The sequence below is a fragment of the Camelina sativa genome, chromosome 14 (assembly GCF_000633955.1).
Source record: "Camelina sativa cultivar DH55 chromosome 14, Cs, whole genome shotgun sequence".
NCBI classification, from domain to species: Eukaryota; Viridiplantae; Streptophyta; class Magnoliopsida; order Brassicales; family Brassicaceae; genus Camelina; species Camelina sativa.
In genome coordinates, this window is record NC_025698.1 from 5,849,075 (window position 1) to 5,865,055 (window position 15,981).

A 15,981-nucleotide genomic window follows, 5' to 3' on the forward strand; every position below is an offset into this window, starting at 1 on the left:
CATTTACTCATACTTCTGTGCGGCATAGAATCGTTTTCTGCTATTTGAACCCTTTACGTTTAAACCTATTTCCCGCTGTTTTTCTTTCCTCCACACCGTACGGTCTCTACCTTAAACCCTGCATTTTGAACTACCTCTTGTCACCATGGCAAACCGCATATGATATCACTTGAAAGGTAAAGGGCTAGAGGAGAGTTACTCACCTCCTCCACAGAAGAGAATCAAGGCACCAGAGTTAGATACTTCAGATCTAATCCAAGAGAACTCGCTTACCCTGATAGGCCGTCTCACTAACCCGACGGATCAACGAATGTGGGCCATTTTCCCTTTCCTCCTCAACTGCTGGAACCTGAAAGGCAAAGCAGATGGAGCAGATCTGGGTCAGGGTGTTTTCCAGTTCAAATTTGAACTCGAAACTGACCTCCAACAAGATCTGGCCAACAGACCTTACCACTTTGATCAATGGATGGTCATAATACAACGTTGGGAACCCGTGATTTCACCCTATTTCCCCTCAATGATCCCCTTTTGGCTCGAAATCCAAGGCCTTCCAAAGCACTACTGGAAAAAAGAAATGGTTCACTCCATTGGAGAAGCTCTTAGAGAGATTTTGGACTGGGACATCTCCAACTCATCCATCCAACTAAAAGTGCTTGTCAACGGGTTGGAACCTATAACAAAGGAAACGGTCATCGAGTTCCGAGAAGGTAGTGAAGCCATTATCTGCCTAAAGTACAAGAATCTAAACTTACGCCTATCCCATGACAAATTTCAATGTCCGGGACTGAAGGAGACAAGAAAAGAAGTCTCTCTGAAACCAACTCAAAGTCATTCTAGTGACACCCACATCTCAGTCTAAAGGAATTACTACACGCCTCAAGATAATTTCCTGCCACCAAAACAACTTTTCAGAACCCAAAATGTTGATAGAAGTTATCAACCACAACAAAGACGGCCTTCTAGAAAACGACCTTTTGAGTCCGTGGATCACCATAACCAGTTTCACAAAGATGCAAGATTTGGCACACGAGACCAAAGGTTAAACTCCAATAGGCGATCCTCTCCCCGAGCACCCTCGAGATCCCTCTCCAAAATGGGTGGCTCCTCCCTTCACCGTAATAGGAGCCCCAGTTACCATCCCATCTCAAACCGCAACCTACAATAGAGAGAAAAAACACACTCATCAGCTGAACCCCATGGAGAACCCTCTGTCTCATCTAGATCACGAAGACCAACACTAGAAAGAAATATCTCAAGCCCTAATCCACAAACCCCACCTCCGTTGGGAAACTGCTTGAATGAAACCCAACCACTGGCACACACAAACCTGATACCATATGGGATTCTCCCCTCTAGGGAACATGATTTAAACGAACTAAGGGAAGTCAAAATCCAGTATATGGCCTGTCCTGATCCAACAGAGAGTGCTGTTAGACGTATGCGAGTGCTACAAGGAGAATCTGAAAACTTAATGGAGAATACATCAAACTCGATAATGGAAGCAAACCTGGCTAATGCTTCTCTGGTGAGCCATCGGCATGCAAACAGTTCACCACCTCACTCCCCACCTGAGATATCAATGACTATTCCCTCCAACCGCAGCCAAAATCTGGGAGATCCAAGCGAGAGAAGCAGAGGTAGACCACCCACCCAAAAACAACCTGCAAAAGGAAACCAATTGCTTTTGGGAGTTAAAACTCAAAAACGAAACTTCACCCGAGGATCTCCTAGGAAAACCATGGAGCAAAAAGGAGGATCAAAATCAGGTACCCTAAAACCAAATCAGAAAAAACCTACCAGAACCATTTCGGGTCCCTCTTCACCAAAACCGACCTCTCAAATACCAAATCCTGAGAGTAACCCAGGAACCTCACAACCCCATGGAAGTAACACCTCCCACCAACAACCTCAATTAACATCACCACGAGTATCCCTCTTCCCAACGAGTAGGAAGAAGAAGACGGATTTTCAGAATCCGCCGACTCCTCTTCCTTAAGGTTCGTAAGTTGGAACTGTTGTGGGTTGGGGAATCCCACAACAGTCCAGAGACTGAAGGACATCAAAAAACATATTTGTCCTGACCTCATCTTCCTCATGGAGACCAAAAACCAATCTGATATGGTCTTACAAACTCTCCAATGGCTTGATCACCCATCACACCACTTGGTTCCCCCCCTCTCTCCAGGGGCAGGTGGTTTGGCATTATTCTGGAAATAAAGTTTGGAAGTGGAAATCCTAAGCTCTTGTAATAACCTAATTGATATCAGAATAAAATCAAAAGGAAGGTATTTCTTTGCTACCTTTGTGTATGGAGAGCCGGACAGAACTAAGAGAATTGAAATATGGGAGAAGTTAAAACTACAAACTGCCTCTCGGTCGGAGCCCGGGTTCTTAACGAGAGAGTTCAAAGATATCATTGGTTGTAATGAGAAAGTTGCGGGGCCACCAAGATCAGAACGGTCTTTCTCTGACCTTAGGTCCCTTATGTCTACTTGTGATCTTTATGACCTACAATATACATGCAACTTTTTCTCCTGGAGAGGAAAAAGACACACACACATTGTTAGATGTAGACTTGACAGGGCCATGACAAATAGTGAATGGACTATTGCCTACCCTTCTGGTAGAAGTGAATACCTTCGTTTTGAAGGTTCTGATCACCGGCCGCTGGTTTCATCTTTCGACCCTGTTTGCAAAAGAAGAAAAAGTCTGTTTCGCTATGATAGAAGACTAAGGCACATACCAGAAGTTAGAAGACTTATTTTCAATGCTTGGAATACTTGCCCTGAAGCTTCAGTAGACAAACGTCTCGATCTTTGTAGAGCTGCAATAATAACCTGGTCAAAAGAACAACAAGTAAACAACCAAAAGGTAATCAATGAACTCAGGGAACAACTCGAGGAAGCTATGACTACTGATTCAAGCCCCCAAACCCTCTTGGATGATCTAAACAGACAACTAGCTGACGCTTACCATAAAGAAGAGGAGTTTTGGAAACAACGTAGTCGCAAACTCTGGCTAGCACTCGGAGATAAGAATACCGGTTTTTTTCATGCTGCAACAAAGAGCCGAAACTCTATTAACAGTATTTCTGTCCTCGAGTCAGCATAGGGCAATACAGTCTACGAAGAACATGAAATTGTTAATACCATCTCTTCCTACTACCAGGATCTCTTTACCTCTACTGAAAGACCACGATCTTCTACAGTGAGAGTTGCTTTAACATCGTGTGTGACAGAAGAGATGAATGAAACACTCCTTAAACTGCCCTCCCGTAATGAAATCAAGAATGCGTGTTTTGACATTCACCAGACAAAGCTCTTGGGTCTGATGGCTTCTCAACAAGCTTTTACCAAACAAATTGGGAAACACTCAGTGAAAAGGTAATATCAAAATTCCAAGAATTCTTCATCTCTGGTTCCCTCCCTGCACAGTCAAACCACACACATGTGAGACTAATCCCAAAGATCACTAGCCCGAAGCGAGTAGCAGACTATCGTCCAATAGCCCTATGATCAATACTCTATAAGATCATTGCAAAACTTATCTCCAAACACCTATAACCCATCTTACAAACTTGCATTTCTCAGAATCAATCTGCCTTTGTCCCAGGTAAAGCAATCACAGACAATGTTCTAATCAGACATGAAGCTCTTCACTACCTGAAACAATCTGCTGCACAAGAGAGAGTTTATATGGCAGTTAAAAGTGATATGAGTAAGACTTATGATAGATTAGAGTGGAGTTTCGTAGAGGATGTACTTACCAGAATGGGTTTCCACCCTCATTGGACAAACTTGGTCATGCAGTGTATCACCTCAGTATCCTAATCCTACCTCCTAAATGGACAGGCAGCTGGCATGTTAAAACCAAGTCGTGGAATCAGACAAGGTGACCCGTTATCTCCCTAAATCTTCATTCTCTGTAGTGAAGTCCTCTCTGGTTTGTGTAGCAAAGCCCAAGAACAGGGTAAACTCCCTGGGATCCGTGTTTCAAAAGGAAGTCCACGAGTCAATCAACTTCTGTTCGCTGATGACATTATGTTTTTCTGTAAATCAGACAAAACTAGTGTTAGACATCTGAAAGATATATTGCATAAGTATGAGGAAGCTTCAGGACAAAAGATCAATCACGATAAATCTTCTATTACTTTCTCTTGTAAAACAAAACACGATGTCAAAGTTCGGATGCAACATGAGCTTGGCATCATCAAAATAGGAGGACAAGGAAAGTATCTAGGGCTACAAGAGTTGTTTGGAAGGAAAAAGATGGATTTGTTCAGCATGATTGTAGACATGATAAAGCAACGAGCACTGAGTTGGTCTTCCAGGTTTCTGTCCTCGGTTGGGAAGCTGACCCTGCTCAAATCAGTACTTGGTGCAATGCCCTCTTACACAATGTCGTGCTTTAAACTCCCAACCTCCCTTTGCAGTCGCATCCAATCCGCTCTAACTCGCTTCTGGTGGGATGAGAAGCCTGATAAGAAAAAAGATGTGTTGGATTGCCTGGGACAAAATGACAAAATCCTTTAAAGATGGAGGATTAGGCTTCAGAGACTTACAAAGCTTCAACGATGCCCTCTTGGAAAAGATTAGCTGGCGTATTCTCACTCAACCTTCTTGCCTCCTTGCTGGAGAAGTCCTGTTCCAAACCATGCATCACACGGCTGGAGAAGCATATGCATAGGCAGAGATCTATTGAAGACAAATTTGGGTAAAATAATTGGAACTGGTGAGTCAATACCTGTTTGGGGAACTCCATGGCTCTCCCTAGAACACGCTTTATCCCCTGTTGGTCCACCATCAAAAGAGGATCAACACCTTCGAGTTGTAGATCTACTCTTACCTCAATCGAAGAAATGGAATATCCCACTGATAAATAAAACTCTCCCGCTGTATGAGGACACCATAATCAAACTGAAACCTAGTAAGCGAGGAGGTCCAGACTCTTGGGCATGGCTCCCAACCTTTGATGGAGTTTATTCTGCAAAGTCCGGTTACTATGAAGCCCTGCAAAATAAAAAAAATATCAAACCTCAACACCGCTACCAACAAATCAAGCCCCTAAGAATAACTTCCTGTGGAAAAAGGAGATTTGGAATCTTAAGAGCTCACCAAAATTAAAACTTCTCCTCTGGAAGGCTTCCCAAAACGCCCTCCTTGTTGTCCATAATCTCCAAATTAGACAGATCGACACTGACTCACTTTGCCCACACTGTGGGAGATCAGAAACCGAAGTTCACCTCTTCTTCCAATGCCCTTTTGCTGTAGATGTCTGGAAGCGGGGCCCTTTTAAAGATAAGTTTAACCCTGAATCCACCCTATGCTTCAAAGCTGGTTTAACCGCATCAACAAAGCTCCATTTCCTCCCACCCACGGACTCGTGTTAGGACCTCTCGCACCCTGGCTAATCTGGACACTTTGGACAGCCTGAAACCGCCAAATTTTTGATAAACTCCAACCCCAATCCGAAGAGGTTGTATCTCTAGCTATCCTCCGAGCAAAGGAATGGCAGGAAGCACAACAAGCACAAGCCTCCCGAACCCCACTACAAGACAGATCCCAGCTCTCCCTTCCAAGACCAGTACAACCCCCTCCAAACCAGCTTATCTGTTACACGGATGCCGCCTGGAGAGACAACGGGTTCACGGGATGCGGATGGATCTTCAAAGTCACCACTGGCGCTACCCTCTTACAAGGAGCGTCCACGGCAACCCATATCCGCTCACCCCTGATGGCCGAAGCACTTGCAACTCTCACAGCGCTGGGAGTTGCTGTTGAATCGGGCTTCAATCAAGTTAATTTTGCTTCAGACTCATAGATGCTAGTCAAAGCACTCAACCGGAAGACCTCTCCAAAGGAACTCTGAGGGTTTCTATATGATACCCTTTCTCTATCTTCTCAATTAGATCTTTGTTGTTTCTCCCACATTCTTAGACTAGAAAATCAGCAAGCTGATGAAATCGCGAAAAATGCCTTTAGAAGCCTCTGTATTGTAAACGCTTAATATTCTTATTGAAGTAGTTTTGTTTGCCAAAAAAAAAAAACATGAGCACAATTAAAGATTGTGGAGATTCTAACATCCAAATTTGGTTTGAAACAGGATTTTATTAAATGAGATTTCGTTCTTTAAACTAGTTTTGTAAAACATTTTGTTAAACATAAATTAACATTAGTTTAAAAAAAAAAAAGCCTTAACCTGCACCCTTTACAGATGTAAGGAAAGTGGTAAGAAAAAACTAGACGATGGAGGAGACGATGAATTAAAACCAAACAAGGAAAAAATGCCTAGTAAAATGCTGAAAAAGACATCAAAAGAAACACTGTCGATAGATACAAGAGGAGATGAATATTATTAAAAATAAAGAAAAAGTGGTGGCAAAAACAATGAATAGAAGAAATTGGAAATAATTGTTCGAAAGGTATGTCTTATTTCATTACATTAATATCGTTAACTATTACATTATCATTGAATCTTATTTCATTACAAATGATGAATTTTATTTTTCATGACAAGTGAATCTAACTTCTGGCAACAATGGATGCACGATTCCACAAAAAAAAACATTTTTATGGATAAATTTAGTTTTTTTCTTAAATTTCATCTTACCAACTTAATTAATTTGCTTAATCTTTTTTTTTTTATTGTTATATCTTATACTCCATCTGTCTCACATAAATTGATGTTTTAGATCTGTCTCACATAGATTGATGTTTTAGAGAATATTTTTTTATCTCTAAAATATTGATTTTCTAGATTAAAAACCTAAAATAATCTTTTTACTTTATATTTTATTCCAAGTGGCATAATATTTAGTGGGTTATGTTTTATCTTTCTATCATAAAATATTTATAAAATAGTTTAAAAATAAAAAGCTTAACATTTTCTTAATATGTGTGAAACTATTGAAACATCAATCTATGAGACAGAGGGAGTACATAACACCTTTTAAACATAGGGTTTCTGGTCATTAGCCACCAAATCAGTTATACTAGTATATTTCAATATATAGCATCTTTTAAACATAGGTTCCTACTCTAATTAATAGCCATTAGCCACTAAATGAACAGCTCAGGTTAAAATCTTTTTAAAATAAATTAAATGTTTTATTTCGTAAATAATTGTCGGAGATTTTTTTTTCTTATTATTAATAAGACAAATTCGTCTTGTAATTACATGATAAAAACCATAGCAGAGATTATAAGAAAATCATATACTCCATCTGTTTCACAAAGAGTGTCATTCTATACAGATTTTTTTGTTTCACAAAGAATGTCACTTTATATTTCCAATATAATTTTTTACATCAAATTTCTTATTCTAGACTTAACCCAAAGCTCTTTTTATTAAATTTGAATGATTAATTACTCATTAAATAAGGGCAAATATGTATAATTCAAATTTTTCTTAATTCGTGTGCAATGTGTCAAAATGACACTCTTTGTGAAACAGAGTGAGCATAAATTAAAATTCAGAAAACCCAAATACTCTCTTATCACCAACAAAATTCCCACCACAACTACAAAAGACATCACAATCCTATGGATTTTTCATCTTCTCCATTGTTCACACCTGACGTTGTCTATGTAGAGTATATAAGGAAAGGCTAGATTAGTAATTCTTTAATCCCTAATTACCTCTGTTGTACACACTATATATATTGTAAACATTCTCAATAATATCATTTAAGCCTTCTATTCTATATGGTATCAGAGCTTAAGCGATACCTAAAAACCTAAACCTAAATTTTATTTTTTCACGCGGTTTTTGTTTTCTAGTCTTCTTCTTCTTTCTTATCTTCTTCATTTTTCTCTATTTTCATGGCTTCCGAGACTGTTGCTGTTGTTGCTAACAACAACACTCTCCTTAGTGTCAACATGTCGAATGTCACTAAACTCACGGCGTCTAATTTTCTCATGTGGAGCTGACAAGTTCATGCTCTGCTTAATGGTTATGCTCTTGCGGGATACCTTGATGGATCCAAAGAGGTCCCGTCTCCAACAATTACAAACCATGGTGCTACTGCTGAAAATCCTGACTACTCAATACGGCAAAGACAAGATCAACTTATTTACAATGCGATCTTAGGTGCCATTTCTGTCTCGGTGCAACCCATGCTCTCCACGACGTCAACCTCTGCTGAGATCTTGACGAAACTCTCCGAGACATACGCTAATCCTGGTCGTGGGCACATCCAACAGCTGCGAACTCAGGTCAAGAACTGGAAGAAAGGTACTAAGTCTGTTGATGACTATGTTCAGGGTTTCATCACTCGGTTTGATCAGTTGTCACTTCTTGGCAAACCTTTTGACCATGAGGATCAGATCGACTTCATTGTCGATGGCCTGCCTGAAGAGTACAAACATGCAGTTGATCAGATTCAAGCCCGCAACTCCACTCCCTTCATCTCTGAGGTACATGAAAAGCTTCTGAATTTTGAAATCAAACTTCAGACTTTGGCATCTCACTCCTCCGTTGCACCTCTGGGTTTCAATCTTATAAATGATTTATGGACAAGAAAGGATTCTAGATTATGTTATATTATGAAATGTTTATGTGTTTTTAAAATTCTCTTATCAATTCGTAAATTTTTGGCTCAAATTTTAAATTTTGGGTTTGCATTCCTTCTTAGTTTATGGCCTTTAGTCTTATATAATCTAATGGTGGGATGTTTTTTGTAAGTAATTTGATACTTTCTTACTCATTTATTCTTCATTAGATCTAACCAATTCTTTTTCTATAAAAGTAGAATTCATTCCGTTTTCCATAAAATTAAAATTCTATCCCTAATTACTCTTCTTTTAACACAAATTCTCAGTCATTATTATTTAATTTCAGTCATTAGGTTCCTATGAAGAATTATATTATTTTTATATATCTTTCCAAATTTCAATAGGTATTCTTGAATATTTTTTTTTTTTGCATGTTATCATGTTTGTTGTTCACATTAATACTAAGAAGAAAAAAATTATGTGAAAATGTTTGACAAATTTATTTATTCATTAGAGTGTTTATATATGTCTTTCCTACTCTCCATGGGCCGGTCCAGCAATCTTGGATGTCATACGACAATGTTTTTTTAAAAACCCTTTGAAAATAAAATTATAAAATAGTAATATAAAAAATTATTTCCATATTGTAGTTCGCTTTGCTTGCTCACATTTTTCTTTGTCTTTTTAATGTTTTCACGTTGATTTAAAAATTTCTACAAAAATAAATATCATATTGCCTAATAACTCATTATTGTTTTAGAACTTTTCGAATATGAAATTTTTTTTATAAGACTTACATATTTGTTTTCCTAAATTGAACTTTACTTTAAATCTCAGTAACAACAAGTTTAATTAACATTAATCTAATGCTCATTCACCAACAATTCAAAATATGAAATAGGTTTTTACATAAACCTAACAAAATTTCATCCGTAAATTGGATATATCTACATGAATAATATACTGTTTTCTTATATAAAACTTGAACTTCTAAATTTTTAATAATAACTGAACTTATAATTTTTTCCCTATATAAAAGACCTAAAAATTTTGGTCTAGAATATGCCCGAGAAAAATTGATGTCCTAATCTTTGGCTTCACTTGCTTGGCCTATGGGTCGGGCCTTGAACCATGTTTTATTTTTACTTCAGATTGTCATGTTTGTTGGTTATGTTAATATTACTACATCATGAAAAAAATGAACTATCATGATTTAATAAGTTGAACATGTTAGGTTTAGTTTTTTTTTTATATTTTAGAATCTCTATTTTTTTTTTCTTTTAGGCATTCATGTGGTTTTCTTTTAGACATTCATGTGGTAAAGCAACTTCTTCTTATTGGATGATGCATATGAGTCTTTCCATTGTAAATTTTGTTTCTTATTAGTCTTCATCTTTAAGAAAAAAAAAATGTATTTTAAACTATTATAAAAAAGGAATATTGTATGTTACTATCATATGCTTAAAAGACCATGTTGTTAAGCTTGTGATGTCTTTTTATCTCATGGTACGATATGAGTTGCAAATTTCTATATTATATCTGATTAATTTGACTTCTATAGTGAGTAGTATATGCTAATTATATATTGGTATCATATATTTTTAGGAATCTTAGTATCGAATAGCGTATTTTCAAAAATACTCATTTTCCTATGTCACTTTTCAATAATATCCTTTCTTGTTGTTCATTTCAAAAATACTCAGTTTCTATGTATAAAATGACTAAATTCTAAATTCTAAACTCCAAATACTAAACCATATCTCATCAAAACTATATTCTAAATGTAAAATAGAGAACCCAGACCTTTAAAAAAATTTTAAAATTAATTTAGCATATTGTAATTTGTGTAAAAGAGGGCAAAAATAAAAATGTTGAAAAAGAGGTTATTTTTGAAAAGGGGTATCTCAAAAAAGTTATTTATAACAATTTCTAATATTATAAGATGTTCCAAAAAAATTTTACATTAAAAAAATAATATTATATGATGAGAAACTCAATCGGTTTCTCACCGGTGCACATGCTCTAATATGTATGAAAAATCTAAAGGAAAAAAACCATAAACATTCTACTATGTAATCAAAAGTTTCTCCATGTGTTGAAATACTCAAATACTATATATAAAAAATGAAAACTCAAGTAACATCAAACAAATGAACCCAAAAAAAATTAATATGATCAGTATCTTTTTAAAATTGCAAAAATAACCATTAGTGAGTAAACAAATAAAAACTAATAATCTCTAAATTATTAAAATTGAACAACAATGTAAGCTAAATCCGTGCGTAGCACGAGATGACTTCTAGTATATATATATGTATAGTGTGGTATTTAATATTTGTTCCAAATGTATGATGCAATCAAAATCTGTCTCACATCTTTTTCCTTTCTATTCTCACATTCATATATATATATATGGCAGCTCTAAAACGTCGTCTAAAATTGATGAATTATCTCAACATACGGGTAAAAACTCAAAAGGATTGATAAATTTTAACGTTTTAATCATAACGTTAAAAGTATTTAAAAGCCAGTGAGATAGCGAAATTGAAACTTTTTTCTATTTGATCACCCAAAGAAAATGAAAGGTCAATATGTAAACTCATAGCTTCGTAGAGACAAACAGTCTATTAGCAAACAGTACGGACGGCGAGAGGGGTTATATAAAGTATATAACTAAATTTATCTATATTTTAATAGATAAAGTTGAATTAACTAAAAGGCAGGAGAAGAATTTCCCACAATACACATACTGTATGAGTAATTAGGGTTATTGGATTTGAAAATCCAAACAAAAATCATGTGTTATTCAATCATTGATTTTAAAATACTTATCAAAATTATGTGTTATTGGTTATATGATTTACAAATACTTTTTAAAATCTCATGTTATTCATTTAATGAATTGTTTTTTTATTTCAAAATCCACATTATGTTTTAAATGGATTTGAAAGTGTAAAATAGAAGAATTCAAATCCAAGAATAAAACATGTTATTTCAAAATCCATGTGTTTTGATTTCTATAATTTACAATTTCACATGGATTTAGAAATCACCTCTCTAATAACAGCTCTAGTCAAATATATTATTCAAAACATTACAATTGGCTAGAAAACCAGAATGTATACAATAATAACTTTGGCTAATATATAAAAATATAAAAAACAAATTTTCACATATTATGTTTGAAACTTCTGTACCCAAAAATTTCAAACTAATTCATGATAACTTGATACATGTATATATTAGATTGTAGAATTTAAACTCAAAACCAATTAGCAATGAGTATAATATAGAAAATTCTATCCGTAAAATTATAGAAAAGTTGGATATATTGTCAATCTAAACATTCAACATCGACCAACCATAATCGAAATTTCCAATACAATCTACCGAATAAATCATTCAAGTAGCTGACCAAATAAATAAAAAATCATTCAAGTATTAAAACATCATAAATGCATATATCTTACACATTTTCTGTTTGCCCATTTCTATTTAATTACGTAAATCGTTGACAAACGACAATACAAAAATGAATGTCTGCTGTTCACTTTAACGTTTTCATTCAAAATACATAGACGCACGTATAAAGATTGGATAGAGTCGGTACACGAACCGCTTATTATAGAACTTGCTCGCACGTCAACTTGTCCTATATAATAAAATTTTGCTCGCTTAAACAACAATTGACTTGTTTTTCTATATTTTATTTAGTATTTTCTATGGCAAAAATTCAATGAAATTAAACAAATCCCAACCAGTACGGACAAAAAGTCTCCAATATAAACGGACAAAAAAGGATAGTGACCCTCACGTAGCCACCACCACTGTCGTTGAAAAATCCCCTCTATATAAGATAGTCTCAAATTCGATTACTTCATCAACAAACAAACAAAACACAAACCCTAATTAAGCAAACCCATCGAACAAATAAAAACCTAAAGATGGGTCCAATCAAAAGTTCTTGGAGTTTGAACAAATTCTTTGCGATAGTTTTTGTCGTTTTCGCCATCTCCGGTGAGTTCGTCGCTGGATACTATCGACCAGGCCCATGGAGATATGCTCACGCCACTTTCTACGGCGACGAGACCGGTAGTGAAACTATGGGTACGTTAACAATTTCACTGCACTTCTCTTGCATATACCATGCATGAAGATGAAGTCTGCCCACCATTTTTGGATATCAACTAATAATTTTATGTATATATGCAGGTGGTGCATGTGGGTACGGAAACCTTTTTAACAGCGGTTACGGTGTGGCCACAGCAGCGCTAAGCACAACGTTGTTCAAAGACGGTTACGGATGCGGCCAATGTTTTCAAATAACGTGTATGAAGTCACCGCATTGTTATTATGGAAACCCATCAACGGTGGTCACAGCCACCAACCTTTGCCCTCCTAATTGGTACCAAGACTCCAACAATGGTGGTTGGTGCAATCCTCCTAGAACCCATTTCGATATGGCTAAACCGGCTTTCATGAAACTCGCTAATTGGAGGGCCGGTATCATCCCAGTTGCATACCGAAGGTATTTATAGTTACGACACTTAGTTAATTAACCTTCGTTATATGTATACTCCAAAACGTTATAACTAATATATGTGATTAATGATGTATACAGAGTGGCATGCCAAAGGAGTGGAGGTATGAGGTTTCAATTCCAAGGCAATGCATATTGGCTTCTCATATTCGTGATGAACGTCGGTGGCGCGGGAGATATCAAGAGCATGGCCGTGAAAGGTAGCCGGACGAATTGGATCAGCATGAGCCACAATTGGGGAGCGTCTTACCAAGCATTTTCGTCTCTCTATGGTCAATCTCTATCTTTCAGGGTCACTTCTTACACCACAGGTCAAACCATCTATGCTTGGAACGTTGCTCCGGCTAACTGGAGCGCCGGTAAGACTTACAAGGCCACCGCCAATTTCCGTTGACGTTGAAAATTACGCTTTTGCTCTTACTAACCCAAACGGGGTTTCTCTCTTATTTTTCTTTTCTTTTTCTTATTGTTATTCCCTTTTTTTTGGGTGGGGTTTTGAGAAGTTCGGTGGCCTTTTGACTTTTGTTGTGAAATTTGTATTGGCCCGGCTTTATGTTATATACATCTGCATGTATATGTATAATGTATCTAATTGTGACATAAATCTTCCTATAAAAAATCGTAAGGAATTGTTGGTCAAAACTTTCATGATCTAGTCATCTAGAGAATTTCGTTATTTGAAAGTTTTATACCAATAAATCGTTTTTCTGTTTTCTTTTTCCCTATTTAACACATAAAAAACGTTGTTTCTTAATATTGGTAATTTCCGTCACCAATCTAATTTAAAGGAATCGTTCTCAAGCCACGTATTGGTTCGAGGTTGTACCAGACAACAATTTAAACCTATGGGGCCAGCTTGTGAACATAAATTAGATAGGGTGGTGAAATCGGATTGAAAATAAGCTATAGCCTAGAGAGATGTACAGATAGTTTTTCCACTTTTGATCCGAACTTCACTTCGAAGAACATGCGAAAGTGATTGTAGCTCCGAGGAGTAATAATGCGCTTGATGCGACCAAGTTGAAAGCAGAGTTCCCGAAGTTGATGTCTATAAAGGAATCTCTAGTCAAGTTGTTGTCTATAAAGGAACAATCACTTCGCCTGTTCTTACCTAACAGGAAGATAGAGATTCAAAAAAAAAAAAAAAGAAGATAGAGATCAAAGTCTAAAAATGAAGAAAGGTTGGGGTCTTGAAACCAGAATTTGGAACAGAGGAGTTTGAAAACTGAGAAATAGGTGTTAATATATTAAATTTTAGGGTTTGAGAGCTTAAAAAATGTTGTGTTTATTTATCGTGAGTTATTGCCTATGATCTCTGCTTGGCTTGTATATATTTGTGTCATTGTGCTCCGTTTTGTACTAATGTTAGTTTTTCTTTTTGCAAATACAGGTGTGATTTAAAAAAAATAAAAAAACTCTTCGATGGCGACGATGGATCTAGGGTTTTAAACCTCCCATGATCTTGTTTCTGTGGCTGGTGGATGTTTGGGGTTTTCTCGGGAATACAAGGGATACGGTTCTATGGTGTGGGCGAAGTTTTGGGTTTGTTTGGGTGATAGAAGCTCAAATCTCTCAGTTGGGGTGACGATATGGATGGTTTGGGAGATTTCGAAAAGGATATGGGTTTCAATCCTGTCATTTGGTTTCCTTTTCGGAGTTTATCCCTGTGTTGGGGATTGCAAATTTGCGGATGTGGGGACAGTGCTGGTGTTTTGAGCAAATCGGCCAAAGATACGGTTTTCAATCGCTTGATTTGTTTTCCTTTCAGGGGTGGACCTTTGCGGATTCTCTCAGATTTTGGTATTTGGGGAAGCGATTTGAGAGGGCTTTGATGGGATTTGGGATCAGTTCTCGCTGGTTATTTGGTTAATTGTTGAGGATACGGATTGGAAAATCGTATCTTATTGGTTAGGGATGGATCCTCTTTCCTTCCTTGGAGGTTTCTTGCAGATTCGGGAGATTGGGCAGATGTTTTTTCCTAATTTAGTTGATCTGGTTTGCTGGCTTTACTGGTATGGCAACTTATATAAAACGGGTTTGGGTGTTGTGGTGGAGAGACATCTTTTGCTTATCTCTCTTTGTTGGCATTTAAATTTGGGTTACTATCTTTGTCTACGATTCGTTGCTGTGCTTTCATTTGGGTAACGATGTCACAAGCGGGGCTTTTGGGGAAGGGTTTGTCTGGTCAGAAGGAGAATGAAGCAAGACCGATGCGCAGAGTTAAGATCTCTTATTTTGACAACTCTGCGCTTATTGCTGGCTATTCGAAGACGATTGTTGGGAGGCGTTTCAAGCCACATATGCAAGACATGAAAGCGTTGTTGATCATGTTTCCGCGCATTTGGCAGGTAGAAGGGAAAGTGGCTGGTGCTGATCTAGGTTATGGTAAATTCCAGTTCGACTTTGATGAGGAAGCGGACATCAATGAGGTTTTGTCAATGGAGCCGTTTCACTTTGATTCCTGGATGGTGTCTATGGTGCGGTGGACTCCAGTGGTGGATCCTTTTTATCCATCATCGCTGAAGTTTTGGGTCAGGGTGTCTGACGTTCCTATCCAGTTTTGGGCAAAGCCCACTTTCCGCGACATTGGATCAGACTTGGGGGTGGTTGAAGCGGTTGATATTGACCATGGTCGGGTGCAGGTTACGATTGATGGTCGTAAGCCTATCTGTTTTGAACTTGATATTGAGTTTTTTGATGGAGAAGTTACAATTGTCAAGCTTGACTATGAGAAACTCAATGGGTGGTGTAAGAAATGTTTTAGTCTGTGTCATGATGAAACTGTCTGCCCAGTAGCTAAAGGTGTGGTTCAAGGTGGTTCGATGGTTAGGGTGGATCAGCCTGACAAAGCTCAATTTATGAGTTATAAGGGTGCGGTCATGGCTGAGGGGAGGAGAAATACGGGTCAGGCTGGGTCGTCCAGAGGCAATAATGGACACCAGTTTGGTG

General features: G+C 37.2%; 1 protein-coding gene across 1 annotated transcript; it reads left to right on the plus strand.

Annotated features, from left to right (window-relative positions):
- On the plus strand, window positions 12,392-13,682 carry LOC104739902 (expansin-A7-like). The gene is made up of 3 exons (XM_010460380.1): window positions 12,392-12,599; window positions 12,705-13,020; window positions 13,114-13,682. The coding sequence occupies exons 1-3, from the start codon at window positions 12,437-12,439 to the stop codon at window positions 13,424-13,426; spliced, it is 792 nt and encodes a 263-aa protein (XP_010458682.1). The 5' UTR covers window positions 12,392-12,436; the 3' UTR covers window positions 13,427-13,682.